We start from the raw sequence: 25,178 nt of genomic DNA, 5'->3' as shown, positions 1-25,178 counted from the left end.
ATGACCATAGAAATTATATTTACTACTTGACTTGATGATCTTAAACTCTAATATTATTATAATGCAACTATTGGTGAATAAATTAAAGAAAGGTATAAAATTTGATTAAATCAATTAAACAAATCGACCAGTAAGAATAAATTGAGAATATACGACAAATATTTAATCCTTGTTAAACCAGAATCATAAATTGGCTTAAAATTTCTAAAAACTAAGTGAAGAACTCGAAAAACCAAATAAAAATCGAGTCGAATCACTGATTTGGACCAAACCGGCTCGAATCGAACCAAAATGGCCCAGAATCCTCTAGAATCGCCTTCTCTTTTCCTTTTCTCTTCTTCTTCTTCCTTTCCAGCGCGCGCGACCTCCTCCTCCCTCCCTTCTTGTTTTTGGCCACCCCCCGATGAGAGCGAGGTGGCGGACGACTCGCCTCGTGCCGCTGGTTAAGTTTCCAGCCCTCTCTCACGCAGATGGAGCCCCAGCGATGCAGATCAGAGTCGTCTCCTTTGACAGCTCTGCTCTTCAATCTCAGGCGAGTCCTCGCCGTTTTCAACCATTGTGCACACTGAGAGCGGGCGCGAATGATTCGTTGTTGCCCTACGAGTGTTTCTCCTTAGTTAAACTGAGTTCGGGTGGAGGATAAGGAAACCACCATGGTCGGCAGTCCCCTTAGCAACTTTCAGGACCATTTCTGGCTTCTAGGGTAATCGTTTTGTTTATTGGACATGAAATCGGAGATCTCCTCATGAAATAGAGCAAATCGATGTAAGGAGTTGGTGTTTCTGGGCTATTTAGATTTCTCCGCTCACCGTGCGCAGCGGTGGCAGCGAGGGTCCGGCGACCGGCAGGCGACACTCCAGCGAGGCCTTAGGAGGCAGAATGATCTCCTCTTCATGCGGATCATGGAATTGTAGTCCGATTCTCAACCGGCATGCCCTAAGACCTATTCTCCCATTTTCAGTATAAATTCCAAATTTAAAATTTATAGTTGAATAAATTGAATTCTTACAAATAATTAGTTAGATATAATTCTTGCTAGGAATTAGTCAGGGGCGTATTGTAAGAAGCAATTTATTTTTAATATTGCTAAATATATTTCATGAATATTAGTTATTATTAGAAGATTTGATATTGAAATGAGAATTCTTAGCTAATGTTTATATTGGTTAACCTAGGAATTTTATTAAAATATTGTTTGGGGAAAATTAAAATCTAAGGTTTAGACGAGTAAGTATAATATAGGAACTACCAATGAGAGTATCTGTATTTGACTTGGCGAATCAAGTTTTATTATAAAAATGTATAGTTATTTGGTAATTAGGTATATAGAATACTTAATAATATCGTTGAAATATGCTCGAAGGCTATTGTGACTTATTGATTAGTTGGTTTGGAGTTACTAAGTGCTTATGTGTGTGTGTGTGTGTGTGTGATGAATAATATATGTAGCCTAAAGCGGATGGGTTATTTGGATTGACTGCCCGATGAATGGGCCATGTGAATTGAGTAATCGAATGATTGATAAATAAGGTTATGGCGGACGAGATGAGTTTATGTGAGTTGCCCGATGGATGGGCTTTGATATTATATTCTTGAATTGTGGTTTAGTCAAATTTTAGGGGAGGTTCTGCTGGAATTTCGATAGAATCTAGGCTACTCATAATTAATAATTAAGTTAACAGGTTTATTTAGATTAATTCGTGAACTTGATATATAACAAATAAAGTTCTCTATTTTATTATTTATTTATTTATTCCAAGAATCAATTATTATATTATATTGTTAAATTACTACTCCTTTATTTAATTGTGATTGAATGTAAATGTCTAATTGTGCACTTGCATCATGATATTTACTTGTTTGTTATGCTTATATTTAATTGTAGTGCTTGATTAATTGTGATGTGATAATGGTATGCTTTGTTTGTGTGGAGTTGGGATGAAGTGGGTCACCATGGGTTTGTGAGGGCGATCTGCGATACTGTCGGCCATGTATGGGGAGATCGGCGCCCCTGTGTGCACTTGATGATATGATATGGATGATATGGAAAATCACAGGTGGCCTCCATTGAATGGAAAAACAATGGGAGGGCTGGTCAAGTGAGGATTAGACCGGTCGGCCATGTATGGGGGATCGGCTCCCTAGTGCACACGTCATGAGAGAATGGGTCATGTGGGAGGATGGCTCATCGGGGATTTCGGTGACGCCACAGACCAATTTCCACGTGATGTGATTATGTGAAGATGTTAATAATTATGAGTGTTGTTGTGATGCCATTTGTATGGCTATATGCGTGAGCATATAACTAGTCGGATGACTAGATTGAAACATTTGCACGTTTGTGTGAATGCATGTGTTGTGTAATAACTATTATTCATTAATAAACTCACATGTCTTCTGTTTAACCTTTCAGGAAGTAGATTCTTCTAAATCCAGTTAAAGCTCTGTCCCTTTCCTCGCAGAGCTAAATTATTTAAATTATGTAGCTATATGTACAAGAATCTATCTGTTTGTAAACTCCGCAGTTGTATAATTTATATACTTTTAGTCGTGCATTAATATAGATGAAATAATTCTGAGCGCCCATATTATAAATGTGATATATTGTAAATTGGGTTCGATCTGTGAAATGTTTAAGATGTTTAAATTTGGGCCGAGGTATAAAATAATTATGAGATTTATTTTGCATAGTAATATGGGATGAATGTTTGAAATTTATATTGAAAAAGTGAAATTTTAGTGATTCAGGCTTACTACGGGCCTCGGGGGTTTTAAGCTTATCTGGGCCCTAGTGCCAGTCCGGCCCATGGAAACGGGTCGTGAAAATTACATACTTCAACACCTACTCTAAAGCAAACCTATTCTCACCAATATGAGTTTCTTCATTAATTCAATTGTGCTTTTAAGTTGGGTAATAGTAAAATCTTCAAAAGTATGTAATACTCACTCTGTTTTATTTATATAGAGAAAACTGAATTTGCATAGGGATTAAGATGACAGTTTAAGTGAGTAGTCTTTTCAATTTATGTCTATTTTACCCCTAAATAGCATTAAATTAGCTCTTTAATTGGAAGAATGCCAACTCACGAGGATAGACTCTCAAAGAATAATTAATTATAAGATTTTCATCCAAAAATGTAGGGAATGATAAGAAAATGGCATTAATTTTTAACTTTTCGAACTTTCCGGAATTAACATTCCACGTTTGAAATTTTGAATTTTCCTCATTTTCATAAAGTCTTGAGCAGTTTTAATCAAATGCGTGCAAATATAACATAAATGTGGAGCTAAAACTTTTGATACATTCATTATCTGCTCAACTTCTACAATATGCCCTTGTATAAATTTAGAACATAATATGAACATGTAATTGCATTCACAAGCTTTTCAAACGAAAGGCAATAGAAAGAGGGGAACAATAATTCTTGCATTGTAAATCCACCATTTTCATTTGATTTCAATGAAGTTCCAATAAATTCATCCACACATTCTCACGATACATACACAGCTTCCCAACTACCAGATTTGAGCTCCTTACCTGATGAAGAAGAAAGCATTATGGTTTTTCCTTAAATGAGTCATACTCAACATGTTGTTGCAGACAATGAGAAAAGAAATGAAAAGAAAAATATACATGATGATGTAAAGAATTATGTAGGCACCATGCTTTTTTTTGAGTTGCAATAAGGTAACCAAAATGTGCATAATTATGAAAAAGTAGCAGCCATAATTAGCATATCTTTGAAGTTAGTTTGTAAAATTTGCTGAAATGCAAAAATCCATCAAAAGAATAATACTTTGCGCATGAAAGGCCCCTGAAATATGGGAAGAAAAAGAATTTAAATCCTAGCACATATGATAACAGAAATCCCACTTAGACGTCGTATGACAATTCATTCTCTGGTAGATGAAACTGGCGCATCTGTTTCATGAACGTGCATAGAATACGATTAAAGGTGGACACATCAGATCTCATTCTAATGCTATAAAGTCGTTGCTGAAAGATAAGAACAAAACATCAAGAATTCAGTTCTGCCTCTCAATGATTGATCAAGGTACATTAAATAGTCAACCTTTTTTTCTTAACCATGCATGACATAATTCATATTAATGAAAAATAGTTTTATATGTGTAAAGAAACACAAATTTTTTCTAGCAAAAAATGAAGAAGAACCTTTGAGAAAATGCAAAAGCAAGAGGTTTATTCCTAAAATAATGTTCCTAGTTGTTGTTGCACGCCCTAGATTTGATGAAAATTCAAATGTGTTGTTCAATGGTAAGATTGGCATGTGGCCATATTCATACTGAATCAGCCAAAAGGAATAGCAAGAATCATTCAGTTGGTACAATGGAAATGAAACTCATACTGTCAATAACAAAAGATGTCATCCGTGATATTCTCATTCATAAACTTTCACCCTCTATAAAAGAAAAATGGCAACACATTTATGGTCCAACTACCATTTTCATACAATAGGATAATCCTTAACCACATATACAAGTTGGTGATGTCTAATTTGCACAAGTTGCAATTGAACTTAAATTGGACATTTGTTTACTCTGCTAACCTCCAAATAATCGAGATTTAAATGTTTTAGACCTTGATTTTTTTAGAGAAATTAGTTCAATTAAACATAGGGAGGCTCTAAGTACTATTGAGCAACTATTTCATGTAGTTTTAAAGGCCTATGATGTTTTTCCTGCTTCGTCAATAAACAAGGTTTTTTTCTACTCTACAGACTTATATGGTTGATATCATATAATGTTTTGGTAGGAATCATTATACAATAAAGCACATGTCAAAGGATAGCTTGTTAAGGAATGAGAGTCTCCCAACATCAATTATGGTCGACCAATGGACTCTAATGGCTCAAACCGGGTTTTGGTTTAGCCCGACTCAACTCAACTCTATGCAATGACTCGACTCGGTAGGATGTAACAGAAACCGTGATGTACTCTTCATTATTGCTGAGTATTCGTCTAATACCTCTCTGCAAGTTTTTCAGAAGTTTTATAAAAATTATTTTGAGAATATGGGGAGATGTAATAGCTTTCTTGAACCCATGACCTCTAGGTCAAAATTATATATATAAATTACCTGAAATCTGTAGGATTGCATGGCCAACGTTCAATCCTTCGTTCATTTTCTGGAACTACCTTAAGCAAAATGCGTTCAGACTGATTAAAAATAATCTTTTTGGAAACATTTGGATCGTTCTCATATCCTTCAAGACTGTTAGCTTCTCGATCATACTTATGTTTCTCTTCCATTAGAAGTGCAAAGAACCGTTTTGTAATTTCACGTACTTTATCAAGAAATGAACTTTCTACTCTATGCCCAACAGCCTGCATATTAGTTTATATAAACCATCAAATTCAAGAACATGGTTGTAAGAACTAAAAGAGAGTAAAAGAAATGCTAGTAAGCTTTAACTATGAATGTGACCCCTAATAGAAACCAAATTGAAAAAAGAAATAAGGTAAGGTTTCAAGAAAAGAAAAACCTGAAAGCAACCCCAAGAAGTGAGAGCCAATTTCAGTTTTTGAAGCTCATTTTCTCTTTCTTTAAAACAAGAAGATAGCAGACTGATGTCAATGATAGGAATTGGGGCTAGTGGAGGATAGTTATAATTATTTGCAATTTTTTTGCCTAGACAAGATGGAGTTACAATTGTAGTAGCCATGGAAATCCTATTCTAAAAGAATCAATAGAAGTGATCTAGCTAATTATGATTTAGAAGAGAAGATCATAATTTTCTATTTATCGTGGAAGGTTTTGAATTTTCTAATCATTAACCACAATTCAAAAATTATCGCTACTAGATCCACCGGCAATGCCTATCGCGACAATATATATATACAGTGCAATTAATCATGATAAAGGGCTTAATAATCAAATATGATTTCTGTTAATATTTTGGTTCATCTATTTTGAACGGAAGAATTAATGTGTTAATAAAATCCTAATTTAGAGATCTCATAGTATATTTTAATACCTCAGTGTACAATCATTATGTAATACTATCTTTACAAGATTCGTCTAATGTAAAGGTGCAAAAACAATCTTTATTAAATTTGATGAAAAAAAATTACCGATGGGTGTTGGGATGAGTGGTTCGACACTCTTTTTTTTTTCAATGAGGTTAAAAAATATTTTAAACTAATCCATTCAATATTAACGAAGAAATGCGTGCACAAACTCAAATATGAACCATTTTGATGTTTCTACACAAGATAACTATGAAAAGGGTTACATCACCTATCAACTGTATCGTAGGTTTTAGTCAATTGGAAATAGATGCATGGGATTACAAAATTCTAAGCAGATGATTATGTAACACATTTGACATTTTCTTTGTCATTTGTCAACCCTTTGTTTTGTATTTGAGAACTTGGTTTTATTAAAATCACCATTTTAATTTCACATTTCGCTAAGGATGCAAACCAGTCGTGTAAACTAAGCCCAATATCATCAGATTCACATAAATTCACCAGCCCAACTTGATTTTTTTAAATGATTTATTAATTCAAAAGATTATTTAAAAAATAAATTTCTTAGTCATGAAAATTTCCAAGCAGAATGACTAATTTCGTTTAATTGAAAAAACTTTGTAATGAGTTTACAGTCCCATCCATGAGTATTATAACATCAACTAGCTTAAGGATTAAAGTTTCACAATCTCAGTTGCCACCAAACCCTTTTGGTAGCATTCATAGTTGATAACACCATAATTTTTAACATTTCTGTATAATCTTGGTCTGTGCTCATCCATCAAGCTATCCACAAGTCCAATCTCTTTTTCTGGCTCTGGTTCATGAAATGAGGCCACAGATAACCTCAAGCTCTCAGAGTTTGTTACTACCCTGTGCATTGTGACAGCTTATTTCGCAAGTGTACGAATCGCCATAAGTAATATATGATGAGTAAGATATCGTTCCCACGAGGATTGTAATCCAAGTACCAAAATTATGTTATCTCGTTATTATTTAAACGATAATTTAGAGAATTGTTTTATAAATGTAAAATAAACAAGAGTCAAGTAAATAAAAATTGATTAAAAGAAATCAAGGAATTGAAACTACTAGGGGTTTTGATTTCACTTAATTCTATCCAATTTATTTCATTAGTTCATTGATCAATTTAATTATTCAAGTAGGGGAAGCAACTCTGAATTCACTAACAAGCTCTTCCGATATATTGCTAGCTATTTTACTTCCATTTAATTACCTGTCTTCCAATAGCGCAATCAAATATGAATTAAATCATTAAGTTATGTAGTTGTTTACGAATTTACAATTTAAGGTTGATAAATCATAAAAACCCCCCATGAGTCAAACCATATAGCTTCCGCATCAAGTTATTATTCTCATGTGTTTTATTAACATTTTCTTATCAAAGATCCTTCTTTCGATAGTGATAATTGAAATAAATCAATCTAGGGGAAAATTCTGCCTAGAAGCATTAAGTTCATTAATAAATCATAACTTGAATAAGGAAAAATAAATCTAATTGCATAAATTGGAAAAGAAATTAAGCTACATCAAACCCCCTAGTATGAGAATTTAGTTACACATAGTACTTGAATAAAACTCAACAATACTTGATAAATATTCCATAATCAATAAAGATAATGAAAGAAATAAACAAGATTAAGAGTTTAGAAATAAGAACTAGTGATAGGTTGCTTGGATGGCTTCCTTGAAACACTTGATGTAACACCCCTTCCCGGTCCACCCGTTAACCCGAATGAACCGAGCCGAGACGTTACAATCTGGTTGAACTTATATCCTGTCATGCTGATATCATACTGTATGCAAAATAAGAATATAAACACTCCCAGTTACACTCTAATCTTCCAACATCTCCAAGAATCATCATAACACAATAACCCTTTATATAAATATCTTTACATAATTATATAAATCCTCAAAAGCATTTAATATCTAGCAATTAATTTCATTCAGAATCTATATCAAGTTTTTATGACCTAATCATATCAACGATAGTAAACTATTTCATCTTCAATCATTTCATAAATATTATTCTTATCTCCAACTACTTACACCAAAATAATTACATGTTTCACTTATATTTACAATCACATAAGCTCTAACAATAAAAGAATTATACATGCCATAACTCTTAATACATGCCATAAATCTTAATTCTACATCTCTCAATCTACTATGACCAAATTAAGCACTTCTGCTTTGATAGTACTCCTCAAGTCTTCAAGTAACAACCACGATCTTCAACCTGCGCGTGATAAAAATCGACGCGCTGAGTATAAAACTCAGTGGTTCTTATACTTCACATACTAAACAAAGTGCGATGGCAACTAACTTAATATACCAATTTCATAAAGCATTGATACTCATAGAATCAGTAAATTTTAACATGAATGTCTCTTTGTAGCAACGAATAAACTTCTAACTCATAAACATAATTAATCTACTTCTCTCATGACTCCTTTGCATGAACCTTATATTACACATTATGATACTATCATGGTCTTACCTGCTGTTCATTGTGTTGTCTGCATGAAATCAATAAATATGTAAGAATACATAACATTATATTTCCATTGTCTTACTTGCTGTTCGTTATGTTGTATGACTGATGCACTTTAGTCACAGCATATAAGGTATGATTAACAACATTTCATAACTGTATGGCTCATTAAGAATTAAATAAATAAACTTGTAAGCATATATAATATGATACTTTCATAATCTTACCTGATGTTCTTTATGTTGTATGAACTCTGCAACTTTGATTAAACTCAGTGAATATCACAATGAATGAAGAAACATATAAGCACATACATATGTAGAACTAAACATTTACTCACATATGGAATGTAAGCACACATATCATGATACTTTCATTTTCCCTTAATGATCTTTCTTGCTGTTTAGTATACTGTATGATTATGCAATTTGTAGTCGATATAACTGTATAGCTCCATAAGGTTATAGTGAAACCTAAGTGATAAGATAAACTGTATGAAACTGGATGAAATTGTATGCTATAGGCCCCGAACCGGATTCGCCTATGCCAATATTGTCCGTTTTGGTGCCCCTAACCGGATTTGCACCGCACGGTTCCAAACTGTATGGGGCGCAGATCTGCTATTCTATGTCGCGACATAGCCTTATCTACATGGTTTCTACCTAACCTCAATGGAGCTTAAGATTAGCATGTCAACAATGTAACACAATAGCACATAAATGGTTTCACAACGTCATAGTTCATCATATTGATTTGATTTCACACCATATAAATGCTTACATGTTGTTTTAATCCATGTTCTTATGTTGTATTTTTGCTGAAAAATGATTGGATGCATGCATGTTGAGCAAAGGAATGTAATTACATAGCAAATGAAAGGCAAAAGAGTGTCACAGCACAAGTCGCGAGCGTGCCTTGCAACATCGCGAGCGCGAGAGTCTTTCTGGCTCAAGTCGCGACCGCGTATGTGAAAGTCGCGAGCGCGACTTGTGCATCCTGAGAGTCAGTGTGTTTCTGGCCGAAGTCGCGACCGCGCAGCACAAGTCGCGAGCGCGAGATGAAGTCGCGAGTGCGCTTGTGGAGTTCGCGAGCGCGAAATGCGCAAACTGAGAGTCAGAGAGCTTCTGGCTGAAGTCGCGACCGCGCATGTGATAGTCGCGAGCGCGACTTGCTTTCCAGACCGCGCGGGCGCGCGACGTGTTTCCAGATTGTGCAGTCTGTGTTCTTTTGGCCATAACTCTCAATATACAACTTCAAATTGAGTGATTCGAAAGCCCACGTAAAGATAACACATAGAGGAACAAATAACTCTTCTATGACAATTCCTAGTTCCATCATTTAATAGGGTCAAAATCAAGATAAAGTTGCTGGTAAAATTTCCAGCAAACTCTGTTTCCACTTCATATATTCATCCCCTGTTTTCACCTCCTTCCCACTTCTTTCATTCAACAATACTCAACAAGAATTCTCATGAACAACACTCTATACAAGTTTTCATGCAAAGAACATGGGAAATAACAAGAGATATCAAACCTTGGTTTCAAAAAGCTGGGACTCTGTTTTAGCTTCTCTTTTCTGCAACTTTTGAACTTTCTTCTCCTATACACAAGAATTCTCATAACTCATCTCCAATATAACTCAATGAAATAGGAAATAACATCACACTTCAAGGAATTCTACTTACTTGCAGTTGACTTAATGCTTAACTATGTTGACAATGGAAAGAAAATGGGCGGGACAAGTAAGAAGAGAATGATAAACATGAAAATAGGAAAGTGAACTGATAAGAACGGGTAGTCTCTAGAAGAAGTGAGTTGGCTGTGTAACATATCTAATTGGTACCTCAAGTGTACAAAGGCTACAACTTCATACCCAAGCTGTATGTTTTAATGCAAGCAAGTCCTAACTTTACATTCACATAAGTCCACTTATACTCTCATTCTACCCCAACAAGGTTTGATTCAACCCAACTCAACTTACCTCTATGAAATGACTCAACTCAACTCACTAGGATGTTACAATTCTACCCCCCTTAAAGAATTTCGTCCGCGAAATTCGTTTACATTAAACACTTACAACTCTCATAATAGTTTCCAACTCAGATTCTTCGTTACTCGGCTAGCACTCACTGACCTTATGTTCTCCACATGAATCTCCCAAATGAACATCCAGACTAGCTAATCTATCCAGTCTACATCAACACTCAATCCAAAGACCGATATACTGCCCAGTGTAAACATATCAGCATAGCATAGACATATCATATCATCATCTCATATACATATCAAGGCATTTCATTGCAATAGCCTATTCACAGATTTGCATACAGTAAATTCTCATAAAGCATGATGAGATTATAGAAACATAGCCTGCGATCATATCATTTATGTTCATAACTGTATGACTAACTTCATGTCGTCATGGTACTTAATTTCATCATGGTACTTCTTCTCATCCACTGTCATGCATATATACATATAGTCATACATGCATACTTGCAAGTTCCACTCAAGAAGAAAACAAAATGAAACCAAAGTTCCAAATGTCAATACATGAGAGTAATTGTACACAATCACAAAGTTATGCAAATCATGCAATGTGCCATATAGATTATCTCAACTTGACCATTTATCCATAATGATTTGGTAGCTGCATCCAATTAGCAATTCCACCTTTCTCTCTCTTTTTTTTTTTTTTTTTTTTGACTCATAGATAGCTCACATAAATCCATAAATCATCCATGACTTATAAATATTTCTATAAATGATTAACCAATCATTTCTGTCTGAAGAATGATCACTTATAAAATCTTGATCATTTTGGCTCAGAATTTATTCTCATATGCACATAGGGAGATCAACACGAACCACAATTTGTACATATTCATGAACTCTCAAAGGATAGTAAGTCCGATATTGTATATACTCTGATGCATCTTTACTTCTATTTCCATCAAATCTTAATAACCATGATTCCTAACTTGTCACAAAAACTCTGAATGATTATCATCTCATATAAATCATCCTAATCTATATTCCTTCACCTCTTTAATTGAGACTTTTCTTAATCTTAAGTCACTCACATGACTAGATCCATTCTTACTTACCTAATTTCTTGGTATAACATCAATTCAATGGTTGGCCAACTATCTCTCCATGGCCAATGTCATTCATCATTTCACTTAATCATCATGGTCCAATATTTATATAACATCATTATCTTCATTTGGTGTTTAGGAGTCGTTTACCTTTTTCCTCGGATCATAGACTCTCTCAATAAACACAAATCCTTATGTATAACTTACATAACATCTAGCATTCAACAAATATTTTAAACCTCAAAATTTAAATCTTGTTCAATATAATTCACACTTATACCATATTAACCCTCAAGGTGCTACAATTCATATAATTTCACTACTAGGCTCATCAAGAGTTAAATAATTGATTTCATCCTAGAAATCACCATACTTTTCTTATCACCATAGTACGTTATATCATTCCTGATAGTCATACATTTGCAAAATAGCTGGTGAACACCACAATATACTTAATTCCACCAAATCGTAAGTAGTTCTCATAAATATAAATCACTTCTCATAAATGACTTGAAATAATGACAGTAGTTCCTATGAAAAATACTCATCACCCATTCTTAGAACGATTCACATCAAATCATTCATCATTAAGATCATTTATGTAAATACACCAATGACTATATGTCTATATGTATTCTATCCAGCAAAATACTTATCTCAATAATCATAATAAGTTCCATTAACCACAATCATGTAAACATCAATACTCTTCGTAAATAGATTTTCATGTCCTTAAATCCGAATCAATTTAATACTAGCAACTCATCCTCAACATACTCCTTCCATAGGCACAGGTACACACATTCATGCATTTTATGCAAGCATTTCACACTCACATCATTTAACTTCAACTTAACCTGTATAATCTTAATCATGCATAACGTAACATATCTTTATGCATACACCACCATACAAGTGTACACTTCATCTGACATACTTAAATATATACATATGTGTTACTTCCATGTTCAAGTCATAAACCATTATACTTTCATAGCTCATGAATTTATACAAGTGACTTCATTGTCATGTATAAAACAATCCTTCATTTATCAAAACTTTAGAAAACCACACTTGAAAATATATATATATATATATATATATATATATATATATATATATATATATATATATATATATATTTTTTTTTTTTCAAAGTGTTCTGAGAAGAAGAATTTTTATAGCAAAATCATTTGTTCATAAGCAGCATAAACTATGCTTCTTCTGGAGGCAACATGAACAAACATTTTTACAAGTCATTCACGCCATCACAATCATGGATAAAAATCCGTTTCAAAATACATCTCATAATACTGATAACATGTAGAACGCATATCAACTCACGAAAGTACACAAATCCTTAATACCTCAATAATCTTTCATCTCCAATAACCATTACATCGACTTCCCTATCCACTATTCTCTTAGCATATCCTCCATGAATAATGATCTAAAAGGATATAACCAGTAATTATCAATAGGAACCTCAATATACACTCCGCTTACTACGTCATCATTCTCCAATGGCTGGTTGTTTCCAATCAAACCAATATGGCATGTCTTTAACTTAAATTACTCATACTCTCATGTAAAACAAATAACTTCCTACATATATGCACATATAGTCCGAGAACCGCCTAAACCTAGGCTCTGATACCAAAAATTGTAACACCCCTTCCCGGTCCACCCGTTAACCCGAATGAACCGAGCCGAGACGCTACAATCTGGTTGAACTTATATCCTGTCATGCTGATATCATACTGTATGCAAAATAAGAATATAAACACTCCCAGTTACACTCTAAACTTCCAACATCTCCAAGAATCATCATAACACAATAACCCTTTATATAAATATCTTTACATAATTATATAAATCCTCAAAAGCATTTAATATCTAGCAATTAATTTCATTCAGAATCTATATCAAGTTTTTATGACCTAATCATATCAACGATAGTAAACTATTTCATCTTCAATCATTTCATAAATATTATTCTTATCTCCAACTACTTACACCAAAATAATTACATGTTTCACTTATATTTACAATCACATAAGCTCTAACAATAAAAGAATTATACATGCCATAACTCTTAATACATGCCATAAATCTTAATTCTACATCTCTCAATCTACTATGACCAAATTAAGCACTTCTGCTTTGATAGTACTCCTCAAGTCTTCAAGTAACAACCACGATCTTCAACCTGCGCGTGATAAAAATCGACGCGCTGAGTATAAAACTCAGTGGTTCTTATACTTCACATACTAAACAAAGTGCGATGGCAACTAACTTAATATACCAATTTCATAAAGCATTGATACTCATAGAATCAGTAAATTTTAACATGAATGTCTCTTTGTAGCAACGAATAAACTTCTAACTCATAAACATAATTAATCTACTTCTCTCATGACTCCTTTGCATGAACCTTATATTACACATTATGATACTATCATGGTCTTACCTGCTGTTCATTGTGTTGTCTGCATGAAATCAATAAATATGTAAGAATACATAACATTATATTTCCATTGTCTTACTTGCTGTTCGTTATGTTGTATGACTGATGCACTTTAGTCACAGCATATAAGGTATGATTAACAACATTTCATAACTGTATGGCTCATTAAGAATTAAATAAATAAACTTGTAAGCATATATAATATGATACTTTCATAATCTTACCTGATGTTCTTTATGTTGTATGAACTCTGCAACTTTGATTAAACTCAGTGAATATCACAATGAATGAAGAAACATATAAGCACATACATATGTAGAACTAAACATTTACTCACATATGGAATGTAAGCACACATATCATGATACTTTCATTTTCCCTTAATGATCTTTCTTGCTGTTTAGTATACTGTATGATTATGCAATTTGTAGTCGATATAACTGTATAGCTCCATAAGGTTATAGTGAAACCTAAGTGATAAGATAAACTGTATGAAACTGGATGAAATTGTATGCTATAGGCCCCGAACCGGATTCGCCTATGCCAATATTGTCCGTTTTGGTGCCCCTAACCGGATTTGCACCGCACGGTTCCAAACTGTATGGGGCGCAGATCTGCTATTCTATGTCGCGACATAGCCTTATCTACATGGTTTCTACCTAACCTCAATGGAGCTTAAGATTAGCATGTCAACAATGTAACACAATAGCACATAAATGGTTTCACAACGTCATAGTTCATCATATTGATTTGATTTCACACCATATAAATGCTTACATGTTGTTTTAATCCATGTTCTTATGTTGTATTTTTGCTGAAAAATGATTGGATGCATGCATGTTGAGCAAAGGAATGTAATTACATAGCAAATGAAAGGCAAAAGAGTGTCACAGCACAAGTCGCGAGCGTGCCTTGCAACATCGCGAGCGCGAGAGTCTTTCTGGCTCAAGTCGCGACCGCGTATGTGAAAGTCGCGAGCGCGACTTGTGCATCCTGAGAGTCAGTGTGTTTCTGGCCGAAGTCGCGACCGCGCAGCACAAGTCGCGAGCGCGAGATGAAGTCGCGAGTGCGCTTGTGGAGTTCGCGAGCGCGAAATGCGCAAACTGAGAGTCAGAGAGCTTCTGGCTGAAGTCGCGACCGCGCATGTGATAGTCGCGAGCGCGACTTGCTTTCCAGACCGCGCGGGCGCGCGACGTGTTTCCAGATTGTGCAGTCTGTGTTCTTTTGGCCATAACTCTCAATATACAACTTCAAATTGAGTGATTCGAAAGCCCACGTAAAGATAACACATAGAGGAACAAATAACTCTTCTATGACAATTCCTAGTTCCATCATTTAATAGGGTCAAAATCAAGATAAAGTTGCTGGTAAAATTTCCAGCAAACTCTGTTTCCACTTCATATATTCATCCCCTGTTTTCACCTCCTTCCCACTTCTTTCATTCAACAATACTCAACAAGAATTCTCATGAACAACACTCTATACAAGTTTTCATGCAAAGAACATGGGAAATAACAAGAGATATCAAACCTTGGTTTCAAAAAGCTGGGACTCTGTTTTAGCTTCTCTTTTCTGCAACTTTTGAACTTTCTTCTCCTATACACAAGAATTCTCATAACTCATCTCCAATATAACTCAATGAAATAGGAAATAACATCACACTTCAAGGAATTCTACTTACTTGCAGTTGACTTAATGCTTAACTATGTTGACAATGGAAAGAAAATGGGCGGGACAAGTAAGAAGAGAATGATAAACATGAAAATAGGAAAGTGAACTGATAAGAACGGGTAGTCTCTAGAAGAAGTGAGTTGGCTGTGTAACATATCTAATTGGTACCTCAAGTGTACAAAGGCTACAACTTCATACCCAAGCTGTATGTTTTAATGCAAGCAAGTCCTAACTTTACATTCACATAAGTCCACTTATACTCTCATTCTACCCCAACAAGGTTTGATTCAACCCAACTCAACTTACCTCTATGAAATGACTCAACTCAACTCACTAGGATGTTACAATTCTACCCCCCTTAAAGAATTTCGTCCGCGAAATTCGTTTACATTAAACACTTACAACTCTCATAATAGTTTCCAACTCAGATTCTTCGTTACTCGGCTAGCACTCACTGACCTTATGTTCTCCACATGAATCTCCCAAATGAACATCCAGACTAGCTAATCTATCCAGTCTACATCAACACTCAATCCAAAGACCGATATACTGCCCAGTGTAAACATATCAGCATAGCATAGACATATCATATCATCATCTCATATACATATCAAGGCATTTCATTGCAATAGCCTATTCACAGATTTGCATACAGTAAATTCTCATAAAGCATGATGAGATTATAGAAACATAGCCTGCGATCATATCATTTATGTTCATAACTGTATGACTAACTTCATGTCGTCATGGTACTTAATTTCATCATGGTACTTCTTCTCATCCACTGTCATGCATATATACATATAGTCATACATGCATACTTGCAAGTTCCACTCAAGAAGAAAACAAAATGAAACCAAAGTTCCAAATGTCAATACATGAGAGTAATTGTACACAATCACAAAGTTATGCAAATCATGCAATGTGCCATATAGATTATCTCAACTTGACCATTTATCCATAATGATTTGGTAGCTGCATCCAATTAGCAATTCCACCTTTCTCTCTCTTTTTTTTTTTTTTTTTTTGACTCATAGATAGCTCACATAAATCCATAAATCATCCATGACTTATAAATATTTCTATAAATGATTAACCAATCATTTCTGTCTGAAGAATGATCACTTATAAAATCTTGATCATTTTGGCTCAGAATTTATTCTCATATGCACATAGGGAGATCAACACGAACCACAATTTGTACATATTCATGAACTCTCAAAGGATAGTAAGTCCGATATTGTATATACTCTGATGCATCTTTACTTCTATTTCCATCAAATCTTAATAACCATGATTCCTAACTTGTCACAAAAACTCTGAATGATTATCATCTCATATAAATCATCCTAATCTATATTCCTTCACCTCTTTAATTGAGACTTTTCTTAATCTTAAGTCACTCACATGACTAGATCCATTCTTACTTACCTAATTTCTTGGTATAACATCAATTCAATGGTTGGCCAACTATCTCTCCATGGCCAATGTCATTCATCATTTCACTTAATCATCATGGTCCAATATTTATATAACATCATTATCTTCATTTGGTGTTTAGGAGTCGTTTACCTTTTTCCTCGGATCATAGACTCTCTCAATAAACACAAATCCTTATGTATAACTTACATAACATCTAGCATTCAACAAATATTTTAAACCTCAAAATTTAAATCTTGTTCAATATAATTCACACTTATACCATATTAACCCTCAAGGTGCTACAATTCATATAATTTCACTACTAGGCTCATCAAGAGTTAAATAATTGATTTCATCCTAGAAATCACCATACTTTTCTTATCACCATAGTACGTTATATCATTCCTGATAGTCATACATTTGCAAAATAGCTGGTGAACACCACAATATACTTAATTCCACCAAATCGTAAGTAGTTCTCATAAATATAAATCACTTCTCATAAATGACTTGAAATAATGACAGTAGTTCCTATGAAAAATACTCATCACCCATTCTTAGAACGATTCACATCAAATCATTCATCATTAAGATCATTTATGTAAATACACCAATGACTATATGTCTATATGTATTCTATCCAGCAAAATACTTATCTCAATAATCATAATAAGTTCCATTAACCACAATCATGTAAACATCAATACTCTTCGTAAATAGATTTTCATGTCCTTAAATCCGAATCAATTTAATACTAGCAACTCATCCTCAACATACTCCTTCCATAGGCACAGGTACACACATTCATGCATTTTATGCAAGCATTTCACACTCACATCATTTAACTTCAACTTAACCTGTATAATCTTAATCATGCATAACGTAACATATCTTTATGCATACACCACCATACAAGTGTACACTTCATCTGACATACTTAAATATATACATATGTGTTACTTCCATGTTCAAGTCATAAACCATTATACTTTCATAGCTCATGAATTTATACAAGTGACTTCATTGTCATGTATAAAACAATCCTTCATTTATCAAAACTTTAGAAAACCACACTTGAAAATATATATATATATATATATATATATATATATATATATATATATATATATATATATATTTTTTTTTTTTTTTTCAAAGTGTTCTGAGAAGAAGAATTTTTATAGCAAAATCATTTGTTCATAAGCAGCATAAACTATGCTTCTTCTGGAGGCAACATGAACAAACATTTTTACAAGTCATTCACGCCATCACAATCATGGATAAAAATCCGTTTCAAAATACATCTCATAATACTGATAACATGTAGAACGCATATCAACTCACGAAAGTACACAAATCCTTAATACCTCAATAATCTTTCATCTCCAATAACCATTACATCGACTTCCCTATCCACTATTCTCTTAGCATATCCTCCATGAATAATGATCTAAAAGGATATAACCAGTAATTATCAATAGGAACCTCAATATACACTCCGCTTACTACGTCATCATTCTCCAATGGCTGGTTGTTTCCAATCAAACCAATATGGCATGTCTTTAACTTAAATTACTCATACTCTCATGTAAAACAAATAACTTCCTACATATATGCACATATAGTCCGAGAACCGCCTAAACCTAGGCTCTGATACCAAAAATTGTAACACCCCTTCCCGGTCCACCCGTTAACCCGAATGAACCGAGCCGAGACGCTACAATCTGGTTGAACTTATATCCTGTCATGCTGATATCATACTGTATGCAAAATAAGAATATAAACACTCCCAGTTACACTCTAAACTTCCAACATCTCCAAGAATCATCATAACACAATAACCCTTTATATAAATATCTTTACATAATTATATAAATCCTCAAAAGCATTTAATATCTAGCAATTAATTTCATTCAGAATCTATATCAAGTTTTTATGACCTAATCATATCAACGATAGTAAACTATTTCATCTTCAATCATTTCATAAATATTATTCTTATCTCCAACTACTTACACCAAAATAATTACATGTTTCACTTATATTTACAATCACATAAGCTCTAACAATAAAAGAATTATACATGCCATAACTCTTAATACATGCCATAAATCTTAATTCTACATCTCTCAATCTACTATGACCAAATTAAGCACTTCTGCTTTGATAGTACTCCTCAAGTCTTCAAGTAACAACCACGATCTTCAACCTGCGCGTGATAAAAATCGACGCGCTGAGTATAAAACTCAGTGGTTCTTATACTTCACATACTAAACAAAGTGCGATGGCAACTAACTTAATATACCAATTTCATAAAGCATTGATACTCATAGAATCAGTAAATTTTAACATGAATGTCTCTTTGTAGCAACGAATAAACTTCTAACTCATAAACATAATTAATCTACTTCTCTCATGACTCCTTTGCATGAACCTTATATTACACATTATGATACTATCATGGTCTTACCTGCTGTTCATTGTGTTGTCTGCATGAAATCAATAAATATGTAAGAATACATAACATTATATTTCCATTGTCTTACTTGCTGTTCGTTATGTTGTATGACTGATGCACTTTAGTCACAGCATATAAGGTATGATTAACAACATTTCATAACTGTATGGCTCATTAAGAATTAAATAAATAAACTTGTAAGCATATATAATATGATACTTTCATAATCTTACCTGATGTTCTTTATGTTGTATGAACTCTGCAACTTTGATTAAACTCAGTGAATATCACAATGAATGAAGAAACATATAAGCACATACATATGTAGAACTAAACATTTACTCACATATGGAATGTAAGCACACATATCATGATACTTTCATTTTCCCTTAATGATCTTTCTTGCTGTTTAGTATACTGTATGATTATGCAATTTGTAGTCGATATAACTGTATAGCTCCATAAGGTTATAGTGAAACCTAAGTGATAAGATAAACTGTATGAAACTGGATGAAATTGTATGCTATAGGCCCCGAACCGGATTCGCCTATGCCAATATTGTCCGTTTTGGTGCCCCTAACCGGATTTGCACCGCACGGTTCCAAACTGTATGGGGCGCAGATCTGCTATTCTATGTCGCGACATAGCCTTATCTACATGGTTTCTACCTAACCTCAATGGAGCTTAAGATTAGCATGTCAACAATGTAACACAATAGCACATAAATGGTTTCACAACGTCATAGTTCATCATATTGATTTGATTTCACACCATATAAATGCTTACATGTTGTTTTAATCCATGTTCTTATGTTGTATTTTTGCTGAAAAATGATTGGATGCATGCATGTTGAGCAAAGGAATGTAATTACATAGCAAATGAAAGGCAAAAGAGTGTCACAGCACAAGTCGCGAGCGTGCCTTGCAACATCGCGAGCGCGAGAGTCTTTCTGGCTCAAGTCGCGACCGCGTATGTGAAAGTCGCGAGCGCGACTTGTGCATCCTGAGAGTCAGTGTGTTTCTGGCCGAAGTCGCGACCGCGCAGCACAAGTCGCGAGCGCGAGATGAAGTCGCGAGTGCGCTTGTGGAGTTCGCGAGCGCGAAATGCGCAAACTGAGAGTCAGAGAGCTTCTGGCTGAAGTCGCGACCGCGCATGTGATAGTCGCGAGCGCGACTTGCTTTCCAGACCGCGCGGGCGCGCGACGTGTTTCCAGATTGTGCAGTCTGTGTTCTTTTGGCCATAACTCTCAATATACAACTTCAAATTGAGTGATTCGAAAGCCCACGTAAAGATAACACATAGAGGAACAAATAACTCTTCTATGACAATTCCTAGTTCCATCATTTAATAGGGTCAAAATCAAGATAAAGTTGCTGGTAAAATTTCCAGCAAACTCTGTTTCCACTTCATATATTCATCCCCTGTTTTCACCTCCTTCCCACTTCTTTCATTCAACAATACTCAACAAGAATTCTCATGAACAACACTCTATACAAGTTTTCATGCAAAGAACATGGGAAATAACAAGAGATATCAAACCTTGGTTTCAAAAAGCTGGGACTCTGTTTTAGCTTCTCTTTTCTGCAACTTTTGAACTTTCTTCTCCTATACACAAGAATTCTCATAACTCATCTCCAATATAACTCAATGAAATAGGAAATAACATCACACTTCAAGGAATTCTACTTACTTGCAGTTGACTTAATGCTTAACTATGTTGACAATGGAAAGAAAATGGGCGGGACAAGTAAGAAGAGAATGATAAACATGAAAATAGGAAAGTGAACTGATAAGAACGGGTAGTCTCTAGAAGAAGTGAGTTGGCTGTGTAACATATCTAATTGGTACCTCAAGTGTACAAAGGCTACAACTTCATACCCAAGCTGTATGTTTTAATGCAAGCAAGTCCTAACTTTACATTCACATAAGTCCACTTATACTCTCATTCTACCCCAACAAGGTTTGATTCAACCCAACTCAACTTACCTCTATGAAATGACTCAACTCAACTCACTAGGATGTTACACTTGACAACTCTTGAATGCCTAACTTCTAAAAGAGAAACTATATACAAGCTATAAGAGGGAGAATAGATGTAGAGTGGAATGTAAAAGTGTGTAATGGGATGAACTCTCCTCTTCTTTATATAGACTTCTTTGGTATAGGATTCCATATGGTTTAATGATCAAAGTCTTCTTTTGTTAGGTTGTAAAGCTCTCTTTTAGGTCTCCATTTTCTTTAATCATGACTCACCCATGTGCATAGAGTTGATCTTGGTTTGCATGTGAGGAAAGTTTTCCAAAATATGCTTCATAATTTGGTGGAAGTTGGTTGGCAGCTTTTGACTAAATTTTAGTTTTCTTGACTAGCACGGGCGTGCTACCTGGCACGGTCTGGGGCGTGCTAGGCTCTGGGTGTCTGGGGCTCTCAGCACGGGCCGTGCGGTTCCGCATGGTCTGGGGGAGTTCCAGGGCACGGGCGTGCATACTGGCACGGCTGCGGGCGTGCACTCTTCTGGAAGTCTGGAGGTTGTGTAGCACGGGCATGCTTCAGCTGCACGGGCCAAGCTTTTGCTTCCAGTGCTCGCACGGGCGTGTTCTTTGGCACGGCTTGGGGCGTGCATCTCTCTGGAAGTCCGAGGCATTTGAGGCACGGGCATGCGCCTTAGCATGGGCTGGGGCGTGCGCCTTAGCATGGGCTGGGGCGTGCGCCTTTGTGAATACTCAAATTTTGAGGCTCAAAAAGCCTATTGGTTGACTTTGCTACAGTAAATTTGACTGTGCTACAATGAATTTGCTACAGCAAATTTAATTGTGCTACAGTGCATTTGCTACAGTAACTTTGACTCACAAGGCTCAAAGAGCCAATTTTTCCGGACTGCAAACAGTCCGGCCGGACCGGAGGCCATTTCGGAAGTTCACCGAAAATATATCAATATGGTACTTGAAACGTCCGGAATTTTACGAGGATCGCGGAACGAGTCCCGGGATATTTTTCGGAGGTCCGAAACTCCCAAAACAGCTCCCGAAGCGACACACGGTGGCCGCACCGGCCACGGCGGCGCCAGCCCCCACCAAGCGCGGGCGACAGCCCTCGCCCAGAGCGGGCGGGGCCTGGCGCCCAGCGCGGGCGAGAACCCTCGCCCAGCGTGGGCGGGGACCCTCGCCCAGCGCGGGCGGGGACCCTCGCCCAGCGCGGGCGAGGCCCCTCGCGCCGCGCGCGGGCGAGACCCCCTCGCCCCGCGCGGGCGAAACCTCTCGCCTCGCGCGGGCGAGACCTCCCGCGCCGCACGCGGGCGAGGACTCTCGCCCCGCGCGGGCGAGACCTCCCGCGCCGCGCGCGGGCGAGGACTCTCGCCCCGCGCGGGCGAGACCTCCCGCACCGCGCGAGGCGAGGCCTCTCGCCCCGCGCGGGCGAGGCCTCCCGCGCCGCGCGAGGGCGAGGCCTCTCGCCCCGCGCGGGCGAGGCCTCTCGCCCCGCGCGGGCGAGGCCTCTCGCCCCGCGCGAGCGAGGCCTGTCGCCCCGCGCGCAGGGCCTGGCCCCCCCCCTCGCGCCCTGGGCGAGGCCTGCCGCCAGCACACGCGGGGCCTCTCGCCCTGCGCGGGCGGGGCCTGTCGCCCCACCGACAGGGCGGTAGCTACCGCCGAGCCTGGGCGGCAGCTACCGCCCAGATTTTCTGGCGGTGGCTACCGCCATGCACGGCGGCAGCCACCGCCCGGGACCCGAAAATGGCCTATAAATAGGCCATTTTCAGGCTGTTTTTGACACCTCTTGTCTGTATTGACGGACGAAACCTTCTCCCTCTCACGCTCCTTGCGTCTTCTTTACCGCTTTTTGCATTTAATTTAATTTTATTGCATTTATATTGTGTTATTTGACCACTAAAATAAAATAAAATTAAAAATTAATTAATATACCTAAACGAGGAGCTAAATCTGGAGTTAAGAAGTGGCCGACGATTAAATCAGGTACGTAAATAAAATTCTGCCTATTTAATTTTAGCACTTCATGCATGCTTCTCTTCTACTCTCAATCATTCTATAACTGCATAAAAAGCATGCACGTCAACTAAAATTCCGCTTAATCAAAAATCAAACTTTTTACGGCCAAAAGTCGTAAAATTGAACCATTTTGGCGAAACGCCTTAAAATCAAGACTTTCGACTAAAAGTCATAAAATCAAACCATTCTGGCGAAAAGCCTTAAGACCAACACATTTCGGCCGAAGGCCTCAAAATCAACCATTTTGGCGACAATCGCCTAAATTACACATTTTAACAAATGAATTGCCTTAAAATCAACAATTTTGGCTTAAAGTCTTAAAGTCGACATTTTTGGCAAAATCAATCATTTTCGGTTTAAAACCGTAAAATCAACCATTTTAGCGACAAATCGATTAAAATCGACATTTTTGGCAAAATGCCTCAAAATCAATCATTTTCGGTTTAAAACCGTAAAATCAACCATTTTAGCGACAAATCGCTTAAAATCGACATTTTTGGCAAAATGCCTCAAAATCAATCATTTTCGGTTTAAAACCGTAAAATCAACCATTTTAGCGACAAATCGCTTAAAATCGACATTTTTGGCAAAATGCCTCAAAATCAATCATTTTCGGTTTAAAACCGTAAAATCAACCATTTTAGCGACAAATCGCTTAAAATCAACATTTTGGCAAAATGCCTTAAAATCAATCTTTTAAGCGACAAATCGTTTAAATGAACCATTTTGGCACAAATGCCTAAATCAATCAATTTTTGGTAAAATGCCTAAACAACATGCACAAAGCATACACACAAAAAATGCACAAAGCATACACAAAATCATGCACAAAGCATACACACTCATGCATTAAGCATACACATTCAAAGCCCTTCAAAGAAGGCCTATCGAACTACGTTGACTTTGATCTTCCATTCAAACGGAAGTACGTAGGCACGTTCGGGATTTCACCCCGGGTGGCAAGTCGAAATCATCAAAATCACTCAAACATTTCATTAATCCATCATTCACCTTGCAAAGCATTCATCCATCGGTTAGTTTATCAGCATGACATAGTCTCGGGATCCATCTCGGGTTTGCATACCATGCCTTAATCATTGGGATAATTAATCTAGTAACTAGGCTAATTAAATGGAGTCACTTAGGGTTTTTTCCTAGTTTACCCTTAAATAATTAAACAAGGTGGCGACTCACACACATCACGTGTATTTCTTCTCATTCATCATATGCATCACATGCCTATGTGCTTTTGGGGAAGGGGTTCACAGTTTGGCGACTCTGCTGGGGATATGTAATCATTTTGCATAAAGTGGACTACAATTGTTGTGAAAACTAACCGGCCTTTCTTTAAGGCATTATTTTATTATGCTTTGTTTTGCAGGGTGCCCTAATACGAATCAAGTGCTCTTTCTTTAAGAATACTTGATAAATCCAGACTTAATTGAAAAATGTGATTAAGACATTAAAACTTGTTGATTTATTTGCACGATTGAGAATCCTTTTCTCCATTGCATAAAAAATGAATTTCAAATGAATTTCTTCTCCTTCTG

The 25,178-nt window shown here is 36.3% G+C and overlaps 1 protein-coding gene across 1 annotated transcript in view; it reads right to left on the bottom strand.

Annotated features, from left to right (window-relative positions):
* Positions 1-3,874: 3,874 nt before the first annotated feature.
* Positions 3,875-25,178, bottom strand: part of LOC110008721 (uncharacterized) — a 23,831-nt gene continuing 2,527 nt past the window's right edge. Inside the window, exons 2-8 of the mRNA XM_089725427.1 lie at positions 18,537-18,619; positions 16,207-16,264; positions 12,977-13,059; positions 10,646-10,703; positions 5,099-5,346; positions 4,988-4,991; positions 3,875-3,997 (exon numbers count right to left, since the gene is read on the bottom strand). Of these exons, the coding sequence (XP_089581553.1) occupies positions 3,875-3,997; positions 4,988-4,991; positions 5,099-5,346; positions 10,646-10,703; positions 12,977-13,059; positions 16,207-16,264; positions 18,537-18,619 (657 nt within the window). The remainder of the gene's footprint in view (positions 3,998-4,987; positions 4,992-5,098; positions 5,347-10,645; positions 10,704-12,976; positions 13,060-16,206; positions 16,265-18,536; positions 18,620-25,178) is intronic.

The sequence above is a fragment of the Jatropha curcas genome, chromosome 8 (genome assembly GCF_041381405.1).
Source record: "Jatropha curcas cultivar XTBG-Jc1 chromosome 8, XTBG_Jcur_1.0, whole genome shotgun sequence".
Taxonomy (NCBI): Eukaryota; Viridiplantae; Streptophyta; class Magnoliopsida; order Malpighiales; family Euphorbiaceae; genus Jatropha; species Jatropha curcas.
Note: the sequence above shows the minus strand (reverse complement) of the source record. Positions and strands in the feature narration are given on the sequence as shown.